Source organism: Uloborus diversus, chromosome 2, assembly GCF_026930045.1.
Source record: "Uloborus diversus isolate 005 chromosome 2, Udiv.v.3.1, whole genome shotgun sequence".
Taxonomy (NCBI): Eukaryota; Metazoa; Arthropoda; class Arachnida; order Araneae; family Uloboridae; genus Uloborus; species Uloborus diversus.
In genome coordinates this window covers 128,030,862-128,051,700 of record NC_072732.1, presented here as the reverse complement: position 1 = coordinate 128,051,700, position 20,839 = coordinate 128,030,862, and the positions used below count along the sequence as shown (strand labels likewise).

General features: G+C 34.3%; 1 protein-coding gene across 1 annotated transcript in view; it reads left to right on the top strand.

Moving 5' to 3' along the window:
- The window catches only part of LOC129216032 (protein limb expression 1 homolog), a 371,051-nt gene extending 351,299 nt beyond the window's left edge, over window positions 1-19,752 (top strand). Inside the window, exons 3-4 of the mRNA XM_054850176.1 lie at window positions 4,694-4,834; window positions 19,333-19,752. Of these exons, the coding sequence (XP_054706151.1) occupies window positions 4,694-4,834; window positions 19,333-19,752 (561 nt within the window). The remainder of the gene's footprint in view (window positions 1-4,693; window positions 4,835-19,332) is intronic.
- Window positions 19,753-20,839: the final 1,087 nt, after the last annotated feature.

Here is a 20,839-nt window from a genome sequence, read left to right as displayed (position 1 = left end):
CATGTAAGGTATCCTTTTAAGCATGTTTTCCTTCGTTTTCGGCGAAAAGTAATCAAGCAATTCACATTTTGTCTGCTCAAAAGAAAAAGCCTGATGGACTCCTGTGGTTAAAATATAAATTTCCGCCTGCATTGTTATACGAGAGAGTGGGCCGGCTCAGCCAGTAGAACGTTAAGTTTTCAGCCGGATGGTCCCGGGTCGAGTACTATGCTTTTGAAGCCTTTTTAAGGGAACCATTTTGCGTATAGCGTCTTAGGTGTTGAAATCAGTGTAGTGGAAACGATCTTCATTTTGTTTTGATCAAGCACTTTGTATTTGCATTTAAAAGTCATCATCTCAATAAGTTCATTAGATATTGAATACAGTAATTTTCAACTTGGCGATATGTAAATTTTTTCATGGTATTTTTACAGCAGGGCTACAAATTTCTAGCGCGAATGTTTCTCACAGGTCAGCTAACTTTACTTCATACAGTTTTGCTTTACTTTACAAAAAGAAAAACTGAATGTTTAATATAATCTGCTTATACACTTCAAAAAAGAGTCAAATTGCAGGTTTGAGTTTGGAAAGAAATTTTCTTTTTACACGTAATGTATACCTGTCGTTTTCGAAAAAAACAAGCAGTAGATTTAAATTCGAAATACAGGAGAAAAACAGTAAATTTTTACACCAAAAAAAAAAGAGAAAAAGCAGTAGCTTTTGCGTGTAAACATAGTTGCTAACTGCTCCGCATTTTGCGGAGTTGCTCCTCGAAAATAGTGAAGCTTCACAAAGAAGTTATTTGGCTCCGCATTTCTCATTTGGTCTTAATTCTGACCAGGCTTACCAAAGATTTTAATAATATAAAATTTAATTTTATTACAATTTGCTAGGTTATTATGACATGCATGTAAATATGGAAATTAAGTCATTATACTCAAAGCATGGTATAGTGTTTAAAGTTATAGGATTAAAGTGTTATTTATTAAAAAATAATTATTCTTATTCTAGTACCTAAAATGATTATCAAAGTTCAAAACAATTTTTAGGTAAGAGGTTTAATTTTTTTATTGATTTTTACACAAAATACCGAGCTGCTCCGCAAAAATTCAAAATGCTCCTCAAAACCACCACAGATGCTGCTCAAATTGTTTCTTTAAGGTAGGCAACCCTGTGTAAAATGTTTTTAAATGAAGCTTTCATGCACAATTTTGATAAAATTTCGGTGAAACAATTCTGAATCAACTTTTTAATGGAAACAACACAAATTGTATTAACTAGTCTGCAATTGAATTTGAAAAAAAAAATCAATTTCAATCACAGGTGCATAAACATCGCAGTTTTCATCACAAGTTTGAAAATAGAACATAAAAGAAATTTCTAATGTGTAAAGCAGTTCAATTGTATTTATTTCTGACCATATTAATAATTACCGACATGATTTTTTTTTTACTTTACCGGGATAAGAGCAATTATTATAAATAGCAGTCATAATGCTATTTTTATAAATTTACTTACGTGTCATTATTTAGCACTATGTTTACGTTATTAAAAAATATTGAAAAAAATAAAGGAAATGTTGTGAAGGCTTAGTACTTACCCATGAAATTTAGTCGTTGGAAAAATATTTATCTTGTAAGTTAAAATAAATGACGTCCTCATTCCCTTCAAAGCATGTAGTTAAAAAGAGAAAGATTAATTAGATTTTTCCTGCAGCGATTCAGTTTCGAAAGTCTTGAAATAATTAATTATGAACTAATTAAAAATCATTTATTTATAAAAGACGGAATTGTTTGGAGACACACAACTTCTGTATTGAATTTTCTCCTGAAGCAATATTTATCTTGTGAATGAAAAGAAATGACTGACATTCGTTTCAGACAATTAAGTTTTGTAAGAGTGAGAGTGATTGTTTTCCTCTACTAATTCAGATTTAAAATCTTTAAAATAATTAATAATGATAAACTAATTTTAAAAAATCATTTATTAGTTTCCTAGACGGCTTAAGTTTTAAAAATTGCAAAGCGACTTCTGCATTTGAAGTTAATTCTTAGCTTTATTCACTTTAATTATCCTCTGCGTTATTTATTGTTTTTTTTCTAAAGGCAACGCAAAAAGAAAGTAGATGGAAGAGTTTTAGACTGCCTTGAACAAGCGAAAGGCAGTAAGTGTTTTTTTTTTTTTTTTTGTCATTATTGTACGTTAGCTTTATAGTACAAACTTGCTTTTTTAAAAAAAGCTGGGGAAAGTATCAAACTTAAACATTTTTAGCATTGAATCCAAAATGCGCTTCTTCAAATATCTCCAAAACTCATTTCTGCAAAAACTGCCGTTTACCTGTCCGCGGCAATAGGATATTTTGATGGAATGATGTTGCTCCCCCCCCCCCCCCCTGTTGTCGCCCGTCTTTGGCGGAGAATATTATTTTATATTTTATGTAAATGTGCAATCAAACTACTTCTTTCATTTTATTGAAGAATGTGATTTTATGGAAAATAAATCAGGTATTTAATTTTTCCCCTATTTCGAGCCATTTTGGAGTCTTCAAGCGGACATACGAGCAACAAAATTCTGGAGTTTACGGAGGCGCCTCGTGCTGCTGTTTCTTTTCTCGTCTCGGTCAGGACATTCCACTCGGATGTCGCTATGGTAATTCGAAATCCACAGTAATTAATATCATTGAAACGGGAGCTCGTTGGCAGAGGTAATGTAATGTGCGAATGACACGACAAATGATTTATTAAGACGAGAAGCAGCCTGACAGGGTAAATTATGCGACAAGGTAAATTATGGCTTCAGATCTTTAAATAAATGATTCCGGCAGCTCCAAACATAACAAAGTGAGGAAGCAAAAGAAGGAAAAAGCGTGCTTCAGTTCACATTCCCACCATAGGACGGTTAATATTGTTGTTGTTCCGGAACTGCCCAGCGATTGACACTTGCTAAACAAATAGTGTTATGGTTATTATTCCCAATTATAGGGGGGGGGAATAAAGATGGAAACGCAAACCCTGCAGAAAGAGAAGAAAAAAAACAAACATTACACCTGAACGCTATGTTAGTCGATAATAAACATTGGAGATGAGTTACATGATAGTTTGAATTGAGTTTTTTGGTGTAGTTACCATATTTTTCTAAAAACATGAAAACAACGTTTAAAATGCTCGAATGGCAGACACGTTCTTCTGCAGTACAAGGAGCTTAGAATTTTTGCCGCATGTCTTTACATCCATATCCATAAGCTCTTTTCTTTACAACAGAAATGGAGCTCCTAGTAAATCGTAACACATGTCTGAAATTAGTTCCCATTTGTGCATCTCAAACGTTCTTTTCGAGTTTTCAACTTTTTTTCCCAAAGGAAAATATTTTGATTACGTATATGGCTATTCTGCAGTGAAGGGGCAGTTTTTAAGGGTGTAAGTAATAAGTGGTAAGTTGCCAGACAAGCCGTTTTCGACATTGCTGAATTTCAGTTCACATAGTTCATTATTATTTCGAAACTTTCATTACTAGTTTTATTTTATTGCTTCTAGTTCACATAGGAAATTGAAGTTTAAGGATGCAGGACCACCACTGAAATTTTAGAATCATCCCACATTTTCTATGCCAGAAAAGTCGATATCATGTTAATCTTAAAACGGGGAGGACTTTCCCCCTTAGCGGCAAAAGAACAATAACCGAGGAAACTGACTTGAAAAAATGCAATGCATTTTCAATGTATCGACGTTCTGGCAACAGGGGCGTCCCGATGGGAGGTCACTGTAGCCTTTCAAAAATTTCTTTATTCGGTAAATTTTGTCTGACAATTCGGCAAAATTATCATCATTTGGCCAAATTTGGAGTTCTATTCGAAAAAATTATCATAATTAAGCGACGTTTGGAGTTTTATTCCTCAAAACTATCATCATTCGATAACATTTGGAGTTCTATTCGAAAGAATCATCATCATTCGGCGAAATTCGGGGATCCATTCTTTGAAGTTATCATCATTCGGCAAAATTTGGAGTTCTGTTCGGCAAATTGATCCTCCTAAAAATTAAGTTCGAGAAATTAAGTATCAAACAAATTGACGTATTACTGTAACGAGTTGCGCTTTGCAGTTAATTTTCGTGATGATAACTAGTTGTACAATTTAAAAAATACATAGATAAACTTACTGTGAGAGGAAGGGGTCTGTAAAATTATTTTTTTTTTTTTTTTTCGTAACGATTTGGAAGTTTAAATTGACAATGTATCAGAACTGGAGTATATATCTATTAAAGTTTATGTTTTTGCCTGAACGGCTACGATATGTGATCGAACTGTGCGTTTTAAGTATCTTTACATATGAACATATGTTACGGTCAAAGCCTGAAATTCGGCCAATTCGCATTTTGGCCGAACTTTGAGCTTAGGCAGTAACATATAATAAATAGATGGATACGTATTTTTGCAAAATCTTCATATGCTCAAAATTAAGATCACTTACGCCACTCTAATTCTGTTGTTGTCTTGTGCCAGCTAGGCTGGCAATTTTGGGCTGGCTGCTTCACGGTTCAAACTGTACCACCATAATTTGGTGTAAAGCCCACTCTCTAACTAAGCCAAATCAAAGCACACTCGATTATGATCGTAAATCCCTTTCTTATGTCTCTTTGAAACAATATTAGAGAGAGAGGCAATAGATGTATTTATTGCATTATCATTTTTTAAAGTAATATTTATTTTATTTCAGAACTGTCCCACGAAAGCCGAAGCCAGGCGGAGCGCAGCAAAAATAGCGTTAATGAACTCGGTTTTTAATGAGCATCCCTCTAGAAGGATATCAGACGACTTCATAGAAAAAGCAGTCCAAGAAGCCAAATCATCCTTCAAGGTAAATAAAAATAAAAATCACTCAGATTATGGTTTTCTTGTTTTTGTTCCTTTGACGCGTGACTCGGTATGAAATGTTTTATGTAGCGTGATTAAAATTTGGCATGAATTTACGACAAAATCTCTATACATGTGTTTCAATTTTCCTCTGTACTCATTTTTATTAAAAAGAAAAACACTTTTTGGGTTCTAAATAATTGGGTTCTGAACATTATTAATCTTTTTCTTTTCAAATAGTTGATGAGCTTAAAAAGTGTTTGTAGCTTTGTGTGGTTACGTGAGATAAACTTTGAACGCCTTCACATTTTATGCATACTACTCGTAGTTGTGATTCTTTTGGAACAGGTAGAAGTTTTTTAAAAAAAAAATTAAGACGTCATACAAACAGTATGAAAACAGTTTACATGACGAAAATTTTGTTATACCTTCACCAAAAGACATTTCTCTGATGAGCAGTGTAGAGATTTCGTGGTAATTTAGGTAAATTAGGGACGTAAACATTATAAATGTGGCACATTCTAGTTGAAATGGAACAAATTATCCAGCAGATGTTTTAATAGTTCGCTTTTGCAATCATATAAGCTCCTTTGCAAAATTATGTTAAATTTACTGATTGGACCATCTCTTAAATAGCTAATTAGCATTTTCACCCTATTTTTCTGTCAAAAAAAAAATTAAGATAAAGAATAAACAGAAGCAGAATATTGTAACTGGATATACACAAAAACTTAAAGCTCTGTAAAAATATCATTAAAAAAAAAGTTTTAAGAAATTCAATAAGTGTTTGAAGTCCAGGTGTATTCGTACCGTGTAGTATCGAAACCGTGTTATATGAGACTTTTTTTTTATAAATTATTTTTTTACTTATTTTTTAAACTAATTTAGTAACTACATAGTACATTCTAAATAGATCACTACTAACTAGTGACTTTCTTTTTACAAGTAGGAAACGTTTGGCCGTTTCGAAATATTTGCGTTAAGCGATGAAAAGAGTTATTTGAACAATTCGGAACCAATGATGACTAGTGATAACAAGTGTTGCAAAATCGATGTTGGTATACAGAAAAAAAGACTTGTTTCTTCTTATTTTCTAAAATGAAGCTTTATCTTTACCGTTGCAATCATAAAAGATTTATATATATGTATATAAAAGGAATCCAAAGATTTCCTGATAAAACTCTTTTGCTCACAGACCTAAGTTTTTGCAATCGTAGCAATTTCACCTTCAAAATTAGTATGAAATACGCGAAATCAAGCATCTACTAGATGACGGAGCTCCATAAAGGACTTCTTATCAAACTTATTTCCTCCAGTATCCCTTATCCAAGTGAATGAGTTTATGATCAAAATTTTAGGTCAGAACCATTTATTTTTGCTCAATACCATTTAAGCTTCTTTCCTCGACTTTGAGTAGGTTTTAAAAAATAATATAAGAGTGACTAAGAAAGAAATGGGGAGGAAAATCAAACACAAAGGCAGCAAACGTAGACGTCTAAAAATTAAAAGAAATTGAAGGCGTTTGCTGCTCAGCTTAAACTGCTGTAAAACCAGTCAAACTGGGATACTTATCGCAAAAGGCGGAGATGTAATGATTCAGCGGCCAGCTGGAGACACGTTTCAGGAGATTATTACAATTCTGATAAGTTGGAGGACAAGAGTAAAACTTGATAACCTACCCTGGTTACGAGTCGGCCAGCGAACTTTTCTTTTTTCTTTCCTAGAAGCCAGAGTTGGAATTAAAATCCCCCCCCCCTTACGCGCTATTTTACAACAGTCTTGGCAGACAAAACACATTCCAAATTCGGTAGACTCCTCAGAAAATACCCCAGGGAAAATGGTTAGTTAGAACCGAGATTTTTTCAATACAGAATTAGGTGGAATCCGACTTCTCCACCTTACTTATTTAATTTACCTTTACTTATTTAATTTAATAGTGTAACAAAATACCAGACTAGAGGCTTTGGAAACTGCGAGCTTAGCATTATTTGAGGGTATTCCGTGCCGAGAATAAACTAATAATACGAACAGTTATTTTAAGAAATTTCAGATCTAGGATTCACAGCGAATTATTAGCCTGGTTCAAGTTGCTGCCTTTCAAGGTATCTTTGTGTCACGTCAAAAATGGGACACAAAATCAATATTTTCAAGCAGAAAAATTAAATTTCTAAACGTTTAAATTCTCCTCCGTTGTAGGGAAATGTGGAGTAAAGTAAAATACCAGGGCAAGGTAAAATGTTAAAATATTTTACTTTATTTGTGCGTCACCTAACTGGAAATATTTTGACAGTGTTATTAAAGATGTTGTTGATCCCAGTCAAAAAAAAAAAAAAAGTTACCTTTGAAGACCAAGGTAGACAGGAGCGGATCTAGAGGGGGAGGGGCATGGCCCTTCCTAAAACTTTGTGATTGTAGGGTTTTTTTAAGAAGAAAAAAAAGAAAGAAAATGTTATGAGACGATAACAAAATTTAACGCATGTGTTTTACTGAAGAGAAATTTAGATCTTAATTGGGAGAGAAACTATATCCCTCTTCTCGAAACAGAACCCTATTATTTCCAAATTTTTGCTCTATCGTTTACACCATTTCTTGATTCCAACTTGAGACGCTCGAACATTCTCTAAATACCGATGTCCTTAGAGTACAGCAATTGTTCACAAGACCAAAGAGAGCCTAAAATTGAGCTTTTATGGCTTTAATTTTGAAACTTTTCTGGGAGAGCTCCCCATTTTCCCATAATTCTCTACAAATGCCACGAAAGGTAACCAAAAATTGCATTTTAGGACTTCAATTTGGAAAATTTTTCAACGGAGATTACCTTACCCAACCATTATCCTTTAACATTTTTATGCTCGACAGCAAACGAGTTAGAAGATCACCCACCACCTCTCCTGATTTCTCAGCATATAAACGCAGAATATTTCGGTTTCTAAGCTTCATTTTCAAAAAGTATTTTAGGGTCAGCTTCCGAAACGTGAAATTTTTTCTTAGATTATCGAAAATAGCCTAAAATGCATTTTTAGGTCCCTAATTTAAAAAATTAATCGGAAATTCCATTTTCAAAACATTTTCGAGGGAGATTCATAAATCCATCCCCTTCACCTAACGTCTCTAAAGATAGCCTAAAATTGAGTTTTTAAAACTTCATTTTAATAAAGTTAGTTAGAGTTAGTTCAAAAATTTCGATTACCTCTCCCAAAATGATAGGCTAGACCCGGCTAGACCCCGCCACTGCATGATGATACAGGCCATTTTAAAGCCTCTCTAAATAAAGACCAAACTAAATGCCAAATAAAAACTAAGGAATTTTTTTTTAATCAACTTTGTTAAAAACACATGATTTATTTTTTATTAGTTAGCTGAGCTAAATTAAGAAAAGTATTGGCTATAACCAATTGCTTTAATTTTTTGCACAAAATGTTTTTCTTTTTACATAAGTGAGGGAGTGATGCCTATCATAACTTTTACCTAAGTGAAAATAGTCAAATACGCATTGGAAACACCTTAATGAGTTTTTTAAAAAAATACAAGGCACATTTCATAAATAGATAGTCTTTCCAGACGTCCCGGTTTAACCGGGACAGTCCCTGATTTCATTCAAAATTCCGGTGTCCCGGCCGGTTTACTTCATGTCCCGAAAAATGATAAATTTGATAAAAATATGACCAAAAAATTCTAAAATAAGAAACTAAAGGATTATTTCTTTAGGATAGTTAATTTGTCATTTGTAATATTAACATAAAAATTAATAAAATATTAGCTCGTGAAGATTTTTACAGCAAGACTAAAAACGAAAAACGTTCTGGCCAGTTGAAAATACATGAAAATATATTTCAATTTTTTTCCCCCATTCATATAGTTTCTACTTACTTAAATAAGAAATAAAGTGTTAAAAAATTTATTTGCTTGTTTCATGGGTTTTAGTTTTCCTCTGGTTTCAGTTCATAGTTAGTAACCATTTATTCATACCATTGAGAAGAAACTACCAACTAAAATAATAATTTAAAAACCAACCAAGAAAGTGCACCGTTCTAAATACCTGCGACACGGGGGGTGGGGGGGGGGGGGTTCTTCCACATCTGATGTTCCGGTTGAACATTTCAGAAATCTGGCAAGCCTATGAATAGATAACCTGATGGGTTCGCAATACATTAAAATTACGAAATACTGATTTAAGTAAATTCTACGCTAAAAAGTACTGAAGTCATAGAATACAACCATTTTCAAAGACTAATATAATTAGGACTCATAACATAGTGATGAGATAGTATATTTTATGGTTTATTTGTTTATAAATAAAAAGAAAATTTGTTAATTATAGCATTCATTTTATAACAGCAATAGTTTAATTTTTAATCTCGTAACATAACATCGTCAATCCCTCACTAGTGAGAGAGTGACAAATTTTAATAACATAGTCATTAGGGTGGTGCAAAATTTCGAAGGTGAAATGTTTTTGAGTCTCACCCTCCCATGTGGTTCCAATGCATGAAAAAATAAGCGGGACAAAATTTTATAACATTTGAATAATATTTAAAAGGTAGCTCAAAGCAGATGAAGTTTGTACCATTGCCGAATATAAGTGTATTGACAAAGGACCAAACTAATCAAATATGATTGCTTTTTCCATTGACAGAAATTAATTACATTGCAAAATTTCTAATTGTATGTACACAGTTTCAACGTTCCATTAACCATAAAATATATTCTGTAAATATATAAATGTTTTTTGTGAGATGAGGGATTGAAGTTAATACAATTCTGCCCAATTCTTTGTAAGTTGACAAAGTGTTGTGTTTTAACCAAAGAAGAATCAATACTGGCAAAAGCAGTAGCACCTGTTTTACTGGAACAAAAAAAAAAATTAAGAAGTAATGAATTCTGGAATGTCAACACCACATTACGGAATTAATTATTTGTGCCATTTTTAATAAATGAATAGGGCACCAAAAGTCTCTTCTACACCAAAAATATTTCTCTGCAACAGATTCTAGGCCTGCTGGAAGTTCATTGATAATGATAAATGCACTTCAAAACTCAATAACAAGTAAAAGTGGCTGATACAAAGGACTATAGAATCTGTTAAAAAATTGCTATCTGACTCCGACTCAAGATGTGATTAAAGTAAGAAATAACAACGTCAAAAAGCACAAATTGCAGATTACTGCAGACGCGTGTTTCGGCGTTACAAGGAATGCCTTTTTCAATGCAAAAAGTAATGAGCATGAGGATGAAAAGACATCATCCATAAAAGTGATGGGCTTATGGATGAAAAGTCTTTTCATCCATAAGCTCATTACTTTTTGCATTGAAAAAGGCGTTCCTTGTAACGCCGAAACATGTGCCTGCAGTATAATCTACAATTTATGGTTTTTGATGTTGTTATTTCTTACTTTAATTTTCAGCACAAAGGTATAAATAAATACCTTTGTCTCAAGATGTGAGTATTGAGAATTTCTTTTATCAAACAGAAATTAATACATAGTTCCACATAAAATCCCTTCTCCTAGAATCAGATTTATTGTACCTAGAGCTATGTACGACACTCAATGAACGTTAAAAATCTTGTACTGTATTAATGTTTAACCATCACACTCTCAGAAATGAACTTTCAAATTTGACGAAATTTTCTTCGTTTTTGACGAAACCACTTCCAGGGATATGCTCCGAGTGAATATTTCGTCAAATTGAAGAAACATTGTTTATTATTTTTCGGATAAAGTGAACCACTTTTTTAATCGATTTTAATGGTCCCTTTAAGTTCGTTATAACGAGGTTCGACTGGATTTTATAAGATTCGTTTGCGTATGATCAGAATCTTACCACCGTAGTTTCCCACTTTAATGCGTATAGTCACTTTCACAGGCCCGTCATTTATGGGGTCAGGGGGTCAATTGACCCCCCCCCCCCCCCTCCCGTCTTGATTTTTGAGCATTCATGTTTTTGCACATGACTAGCCGTCGTTTTAGTTGGTTTTCTGTAAAATTTTTATTGAGTCCAGACTCTTTGCCATATTTGGGGAAAAAATTGAAATAACGGGCCTGCAGCCCCCTCCCCCAATAAAAAAAGACAAGTAATTGTTGAAAAAAGAGGCACATAAAATATGTCCAGCAAATTTTTATTTATGTAAAAATGCAAACAAACAACTTCTTAAAATAGGTAAAACAAATCATTGCAGATTAAACTCCCCATATTATCTAATTAAACCCCCATAATGGGGGTTTTCCTTCAAGAAATCTAATTTTTGTCGGATATTTTCCAAATTTGGCACAGAGGTTCGTTATTGGAGGCTCGGAAATTCACACAAGGTCGTTTATGTCCCTCAATGTGGGGGGGGGCAGACAACCCCGCATTGGGGATTCTCCGTTTTAAAAAGAAGTTTTTGTCCGATCTTTTTTAATTTTGCCACAGAGGTTCTTAGATGCTCAAGAATCACGCAGGGTAGTTTTCATCACTTTATAAAGGGAGGGGGCATCCTTGAAAAAAATCTAGTTTTTGTCGGATTTTTCCAAAATTTGGCACAGAGGTTCTTTGATGCCCGGAGATTCACGCAGGGTAGTTTTCGTCCCTCTAGGGGGGGGGGCAACCCCTATGGTAGTTTTCCTACAAAAAAATCCAGTTTTTGTTGGATCTTTCCGAATTTGGCACTGAGTTTTGTTATTTGATGCTCAGGATGGCATCAAATAGCAAAATGGATGGGATGGGGCGGTTGCCCCCTTCCGCTATGGGGGGCAACCGCCATACGGGGGGGGGTTCTTATGAAAAAACAGTTTTTATCATATATTTTCCAAATTTGGAAAAGAGGTTCTCTGATGCTCGGGAATTCACACATGGTAGTTTTCAACCCTCCATGACGGGGAGGGGGGAGCAACCCCGCATTGGGGGGTTCTCCTTATACAAAAAAAAAGTTTTTGTCTGACCTTTTCTAAATTTGCCATGGGGGTTCTTTGATGCTTAAGAATTCACGGAGGTTAGCTTTCGTCACTCTATGGGGGGGGGAGGGCAACCCAAATGGGGTTCTCCTTGAAAAAAATTCATTTTTTGTCGGATCTTTCCAAAATTTGGCATAGAAGTTCGTTCATTGATGCTCAGGAATTCTCATAAAGTGTCGCCCCACTATGGGGACAACCACCAAATGGGGAATTTTCTTATAGAAAACCAGTTTTATCAGGTCTTTTCAAAAATTGTCACTGATGTCCTTTGACGCTCTGGAATTCCCGTTTTCGTCCCGCTATGGAGTGGGAAACCATGCGTGTGTCGGGGGGGGGAGGGTTATAAGAACTCAGTTTTTGGTTGATCTGTTTCAAATTTGGTACATTTGTCTTTTGATCCTTGGGAATTCCCATATTGTAGTTTTCGTCCCGCTATATGTGCCAAATCCCACAGGAGTTTTCCTCTTAAAAATCCAGTTTTCGTCGGATCTTTTCCAGATTCGACCCAGATGTCCTTTGATGCTGGAAATCCACATAGGATAGTTTCCTATGGGGTAGTATTCATATGGGGTACTACCCCATGTGATTAAAGGACCTATGTGCCAAATTAGAAAAAGATCTGACAAAAGCCTGGATTTTTGTAAGGAAAACTCCCCTAATGAGGGAGGGGGGTGGCCCTAAAGCGGGAAGAATATTTCAAACTGTTTGAACTACATCGCGATGTAGGGATGGCGATGCATCCCGATGAAGAAATTCCTACATCGCCCCTGCCCTACTGGGAATATAAAAGTGCTACTTCCTCAGCAGACATTGGGTTCTGGAAAAATAAATCATGTGCCACTTTTATGCACAGTTACATCGATATATGCTCGGGAGAAATTTGCTGTGGATTTTCTTCTTTATTGCATCGCATGAAAAAATTCCAGGAAAAAAAAAAGATTTTTATCCAACTTATACCACAAACTTCAAAGAAAAAGTACAATAAAATGGACAACTTTAAGTTAGTATATCTTTGTTCTAAAATTAGATAGAGGAAATAAAATTAGATAATCTTAAGAAAACCTTACCTTTTTCTTTTTCCAATCAATTATTTGTTTTATCAATTTTGCTTGTATGTAGAATGTTTATTTGGCCAAATTTATGTTTAATACAGAAACTTCATTATTGCATGCATTTTATACTTCATACTTTGAAAACAATTCTCTGCCAAAATTGCAAAAGGTATTTGAAAATATAAATCTTAAAAAAGTGCAGATGTGAAATAAATCTTTTAGTAAAATTAATTTATTGTAATGTTTGTTAAATAATTATAAAATATACCTTTGCTTTTTAACCCCTAAGTTTTTATTATTATTTCCAAACATGTGTAACATGAAATCAGTGTATAATAGAATACTCTGAATATTGTTATAATTATGGAAAAAATCTTCGTCTGTCTTGATTCTGATTATCTCCATGATGTTGGATCCATCCTAAAAGAGTTTTAATATATATATATATATATATATATATATATATATATATATATATATATATATATATATATATATATATATATATATATATATATATATATATAATATATATATATATATATATATATATATATATATATATATAATAAGTAAATGTGTAAGTTCATGGGTGTACGCCCTCATGTACATTGATCTTTTTTCTATTTCGAGGAAAGTTTTACGATTAAATGCAACAGCTGATTTCTGAAATAAAGCATTTTTCCACAATTTCTTTCAAAATCTGAGTTTTTTTTCCCCCTTTAGTTATAAAGCTACGATTCTCTTGTGACTTTAAAGAGCATCTGATTTCATTTTCATATTTTTCAAAATATGATTATTTGACAGTGACAGCTATTTTTCCAAGCAGATTGCAAGAGTGAGTTATTTTTACAGCGGATGGGCAAAATTTTTATTTAGGCAGGCAGACAATGATTTCTCTCAGTTGATATCTGAAATAAATTTCTGAATGGCGTTCTGGAATTAGAGTTTCTTCAATTTATCGACAATGCTTCCTAGTCTGGTTTTATGTAGACCCGGATTTCTCATTTTTTGTTGACCAATACCTTGAAACGGCAAATATGGCAATGAAATTAATGCTGCATTAATTTTAGCCGTAGAAACTATGTATAATAGAAAAACTCATAATTATCACAAATCATGTAACACAAATTGACATAGAAAAACTTATAAATTTAGTGTATTAAGTGTGGAAATAAACAACAAAAAATGCTTATCATTATTGCTTTCAAAACTTGCTACTAAAAATGTATCTTTTTTTTTAATCGAGGTTAAACATTAAAACTCTATTTTCATTAATTTATTTAATTTGCGGAAAAATTGAAAAAAATATTGAAAATATTCTGCTGAAATATCAAGCACAAAGATCGAGTTCTTTACGGAAATTAATATTTTCTCTAACTTAAAATGATTTGTATTAAATTGATATTTACTTTACCTCATATGCTTCATGCAAGTAAAAACATCAAAAAAAAAAAAAAGGCTTCACAAATAATGAAATATTGATACTACAACATAAACACTTACTAGAAACATCTTCAGAAGGAAAAGATATTATATAAACAACATGAGGTACGCCTTTATAAGTCCTGCCACCAACGAGCATAACAAAAAAAAAAAAGAGGTCATCGTTTCGGAACCAAAAGCTGCTATAAGCAGTTTGCATTTATTTTTTATTGCATCAAGCGCTTTTTTTCCTCGAGTTTCATCGGTTTGTTTAAAAGGTTACTAAACAATTATTTTTTAAAAATATTTTGTATGAACACTTTTGTGCTATAAAGTTTTTAATTCTTTTTGATTAGTTATTTCTTCAGAATCATATTTTATTTTGCTATTAAAATATTTCAAGTAGTTTTGTAATATTGTTTACCCATTCCAAAATATTATTTCTAACTATTGGTAGAGCAATATTTCATTGAAAATGATAAGTGTACGAACACTATTGGAAGCAACTGTATAAATTATAACATTGAATAAAACATTACATGTAGAGTGAAAGAAAAAATATCAATGCTTATTGGGGGATGGGTACATATTTGTTTAAGAAAATGAAAATCCCCCCCCCCCCTCCTCAGTTTTGGGAGGACTTTATGTAGTAACAACATATCTTCCAAAAAATTTTTTTAAAAAAATCATTATTTTTTCGTTTTTGAATAATTCAGAAGAGCATGGGTGGATTTATAGGGGGGGGGCAAAGGAGACAATGCCCCCCCAATTTTGCGAGGAGTTTATATAGTAACAACTTGTCTTCCAAAATCTTATAACAAAAAAATTCATGATTTTTTTTCTTTTTTGAATAGGAAATTAAAGTCTATTTTTTCTTTTAAACTTAAAATAGCCGTTTGTTACGAAGTTTGAACAATACTGTACAACTGTATAATCTACTACTCAATTTCAGAGACTGGAAAGTGCAAATTATTGATAGGTTCTAAAATCCCTGAAAAGAATTGGCGCAGTATAGCCGACAAGGGCTCTTGAGCCAAAAACCCAATCTAACCAACCAAACTTTGAAAATAATTAGACAAGTCTTTGAAACTCCTAAGCAAAGTGTGCTTCAATTTTATTTCTTATCAAGTGTATAAATTAAGAGTTGTTCAAATGGGTAGTATGTTACTCTCTTGATACCTATTCTCTAAATCTGTGCACCATTTCTTTTAAAGTATTAACTTGCATCACAAAGCACTTTTAAAGCATAAAACTTAAAAAAAAAATATTTGCCTATTATTTCCAATTAACCCTTATAAGACTTCAAAATGCAGAATTTTATATCCATTTTAAATAATTTCCTCCGGGGGAGTACCCCTGGGCCCCCCTAAAACTGGAGATTTTCTATATCCCACTTAAAAGGGAGCACTGCGTCACTCTCTTAATACCAGCCCCCTCTCTTTTAAGGTCAATTTAAAAAGGACAGCATGATTACACACTGCGATGAAAACGACACATAAAAAAGTAAAGAATGGTCTTACGCATCACAGAAAACAGGCAAAAACATCGGGGGGGGGGGCAATTAAAAATGTTGCTCCAAAAAAAAAATCCTGCCCCCCCCCCCTCCCAGGAACTCAGTCCTAAATCCGCCTATGAATCGGTGCTCTTTCATCGCTTAACGCTTCTGCCGATGACATCACAAATGATTAAATGCCATTCAGTGTTGCCAATCACGGTCCAAAATATTTAATTCGCATCTTTACTCACGTGTATTGGCAACGATATGGTTGTTAGCAAGCGTTGAGCACAATTTTAATTCGCTTCTTGATTATCATAACGTGGAAATGCGGTAGAAAGAGGCGCCATAGTGCATCATTTGTGACGTCATGAAGACCACGTCTTGTTTGAAGAATCGGACATTTTAAAAAATTAATTAAAAAGTATTTGTTGGGAAAATGAAAGTATTTTCCTAGTCCACGTTATTTTTTTTTCTTCTGCTTATTCTATCAATTTCAGTGGCAAAAATTACTACTTTTGACTGAAGGAAACAACCCCATTGCAATAATAAAATATTGATGAAAAAGTAAGTAAAATTGCATGTCTCTTTTTGACAATCAGGTGACACACTTGAATAGAAGACAGTTGGTAAGGTTGTTGAAGAAGTGAATGAAAAAAATGCAAAGTGTGTACCCGAGATTATGTTCATAAATATCAGGAAATAATTCCCATTATGTATATTTTCATTCACTTATTTTTTTAATTCATTCGCCCTTTTATTAACTGGTTTATCTTTTATTTTTTATTAACTTATTTATTTATGCTTTTATTGTTTCATTTCCTTTTCATTTATTCGGTCATTCTTTTACATACTCATTTGTTTAATCAAAAATATCTTTAATAATCGAATCGAAAATATTTCGTTAGAAAAATACTTTATTTCTCACTTTGTCCCATAGAAATAAAATTTACACCTTTTTTTTTTTTTTTTTGTTAAAAACAAATTCCCTGCCAAAAAATTTTTTTAAATAATGTTTCAATGCAAGTTTTATTATAAAATACATCGTTCCTTCTTTATGTATACCATAATTTTCAAAGCAGATTTTCAACTAATTCATTTTTTAAAACGTAAGGTATCTTAACTATTTCACTTTGCCCCACATTCCCCTTATAAAAAATTCGAAGCAGCACAAAGTTAACCGACGTCTCTCAAATGTATGGCATAAGTTCGACAAGTTGATTTTAAAGGTTAAAAAGAGTTCTTTTCTTTAACTGCAACTTCTTCACTCCCTGCGAATATTCTGCAGATTTTTTCTTTCGTTCCAACTGTTATCCTAATTTGGCAGTTATTGAAAGAGTTATTTTATGTTTCATCCGATCAAGTTTCGTCTGTGAGAACTTAATTAAAACCGGCTGCCGTGGTGCTTACAATGAGCTGTCGTAGTGTACAATGAAAGACGCTCTTGAAATTCAGGCAAGGCGGAAACCTTTGTTCTTTTTCCTGAAATTGTCTTTTTCATCTCTTCTCAGATGTATAATCATTGTCCTTATTTAATTAGTTTTAAGACGTTTGACTGCTTCCGAAGCTTGTTTTTTTCTTTTTTTTTTTCTGCTTTTCCGTTTAGGTTTATTCAGCAATAAAACTTAGTAATGAGGTTGTTTCAGGCGGGACTGCTTAAAAGAAATCTGACTTTTTTTTTTTTTTCATCTTTTGGTTAAAAGATTTTCTTGATAAATATAATTTCACCTTTCTCACGCATTTCCTATGTTTGAAAAACAATGTTTTGGTGGGAAAAATAAAAATGTTGAGATCAGAGCCGAAGGCAAGGGATAAGTTTTTAGGATTCAAACCTCCTCCGAAAATTTTCGAAACTATTCCAAAAATGCATTGCAATTTTTTTTTTCCTGAAAACATTTTTAATATTACTTTTAATTTCATTAGGAAAATTAAATTTTTGTTGTTGAGAAATGTCAACTGTTTCGTCAACCATCACTGTGAAACATTCTGCAGCATTTACTTTTCTGACAGTATCTTATCTCTCAGATGCCAATAAAAACATCTAAATTATTTGAAAGTCTGACATTTTGTATTTAACATATTATTATAGGTTTTAAAAACTATGCAAGATACTACTTGTAATAAGCGCAAAAATATTTTTAGACCTCTGAAACGGGGTATTCGCGGACACCGATTTACAGCGGACGAACGAAGTGTGACTGGGTCCAAGTCTGGATCCGACAACGTCCTACTAGTTTCTTCAAAGATGGAATCGACCGTCTGATGTCGCAAAGGGATAAATGTGCCAACAGTTTTGGCAACTATTTTTCAGATAATAAAATCGTTACTTTACACTAGTGACCGGGTTTCATTTGAATGCCCCTTATAGAAGTCGAGCGCCGGAATGGAGAAAGCGACAGAAATTTCTTCAGGCACAAAAATAGGTAGACGTCGCTAAGACCCGAGTTCAGGTCTAGAATGGGGATGGATCAATCAGTGAATTTTCTGTAGTTGCTTTTTTTGGAATTTGCCTGTGTTGCGTTCGCTCCATTCCAGCGGCAGACTACGGAGACTTATCCCAAGGAATGACAAGTGTTAAAATTCCGATTGGCATATCTTTTGAAATAAAGCCTTTCAAATGATTATGTTTTGTTTCTTTTTATGCACTGTAGAACTTACTTTTTGGATGACCTCTGTTCACACGTTTTTACCTTAACAGCACAGTGATGAAAACAGGAAGGACCCTTACGTGAAAGTCGTTTGGCGACGGTCTGTCAAGTCACCAACAGGTTGTAGCAACTTACGAATGTCAGTCCGCGAACACGCCACAAACTGACGTTGCAATGACGTCTAGACTACGTTACAAAGGACCAATCAAAAATTAATTGCAGTGATATCACGTGAAACATGTCAGAGATGTGTCACGGCATGATTAATATGAACCGTCACAATTCTGGCGCTTTGTGACTCGCAATCGACGTTTCATTAATTTTTCCGTGGCATATTGTGCTGTCAGGGAACTTTCAATTTTTTCCCACAATTCTATCACTTTGTGACTTAGTATCACCTTGTGACCGTAGTTTGTCGCAAGTGACTTCCCAGTAACTTATCCGTGACATGTTATGCTATCAGGAAACTTGGTACTTTTTTCTTTTTGCACAATTTGGCTACTTTGAGAATGTGTCTACAGTGACCCACAAATGACGTCCCAGTAGCCTTTCCGTGGTATGTTGAGCTACAAGGACCTTAGTTTTTTTTCTTCTTTTGTACACGATCATTGTCACTTTGTGACTGTGATCATAGTGACTCGCAGTGACCGGAGGGCCTGGGTTTGATCCTAGCCGATCGAAAATTTATCGTCTTCATTAATGGTGACTGTGGGACGTTAAATATGCTCGTGGTCACAAAATCCGTCAAGTGAAACGATACTTCTGGGTGTGCTCGACCAGGAATTGTTCGATAGCATGTTGTGCTATCAGGAAATTTACTTCTTTTTTTTTTCTTTTAACACAGTTCTGTCACTCAATGTCTGGGACCATAGTGACTCGCAAGTGTCGTACCAGTAACTTTTCGGCGACCTGTTATGCTATCAGGGAACTTATTCCTTCTTTTTTTGCAGATTCCATCGACAGGGGACGACTCGCCGGGTTCTCACAGCGGCATCGATGCCTTCCGCTTCATGTTGGAGTCCAACAAGGGAAGAACCATGCTGGAATTCCAAGAGTTGATGACAGTGTTCCAACTTCTCCACTGGAACGGAAGTTTGAAGGCGATGCGCGAACGGCAGTGCTCGAGGCAGGAGGTGGTGGCCCACTACTCGCACAGAGCCCTCGACGACGACATGCGATCGCAAATGGCGCTCGACTGGATCGCGCGCGAGCAGGAGAATCCGGGTGTGATCGCGCGGGAGTTGGCCAATGCCGAGCGTGAACTCGAGGCCGCTCGACTGGCCGGACGGGAGCTCAGGTTCCCCAAAGAAAAGAGGGACATTCTCATGCTTGCCTGCAGCCAGGTCAACACTGTCAACGGACTCAGCTAAGGTACTCCAGCATCCATAGACTTTTTAATTACACAGACAGAGCCTTCCTCGTCCTTACGCAAGGGACCGAGTAGCATTTTCTCCCTTCCTCGTAACATTCCAAGAATACATGCGAGCACGATCCATCAAATTTTCGTCTTTCGTTCAGAGCTTCCTCGTGTAACAGCAAACACTTCGATAGTTCTTAGGATCTTACTCACTTGACTTATTTTTGTGCCACCGACTCCACTCACTTGCGGTGAAAGTCATGGGCGCATCACTGTGACGGAAAGGAGAGATGCTCGAGGTTCATATTTCTTAGTCTCAGTGCGTGATATATATAATGTGTACATAGAAAATCTCAAACGAGAGTTTTATATATAAATTTATTTTCCTTCTGTTGTGTCATTTTAACGTGGTAAGACCAAAATTAAACATAAGAATCGACTAAAATCTCCCGAAACTTCTTTTTTATTCAAAAGCATTATAAGTGCCATTACGAGTGCCAAAATATCTGCTATTAGTGAAGTGTATCTCATCCGAGAAAAAATCTGTAATTATCAATAATATTTTCACGGAACGGCTCTGTATTTGACTTAAAGGGTAGATTTAAAGTTTTTAAACTTGAATAGTTTTCTCTTTCTCCTCAGTACAAAAATTGCATCGATAATTTCTGTACCTCAGAGTTAGAAGGACGTAAGTCACATTATGGTATTTTTACAGGAGAGAGGAAAAACTTTTTCTGGCGCATGCAAATGATGGGACTTGAGCTCATTTAAAAAATTGATTTTTTTTTTTTTTTTTTTTTTTTTTTTTTTTTTTTTAAAGGAATTACGCGTTTACATGGCCCGATGCGGAATAAGCCTCTACGTACAATGCACTAATTAACGGAAAGTCGAAATTTTGGGACTTGCGTCTGTCTGGTTTTGAGGTACAAATTTTTCTCTATAAGGTAAACTCTGCTTCTTCAAAATAATATAAAAGAAAAGTAAAAACAGACAAAAGCTCTAAAATCCTCAAACTAAATTGACCTTACCGTAATACTAATACTCTATCATAAAGGTTTGGTTTTTAATTATCAGTAAAATGTACTATTAGTATTGTGGCA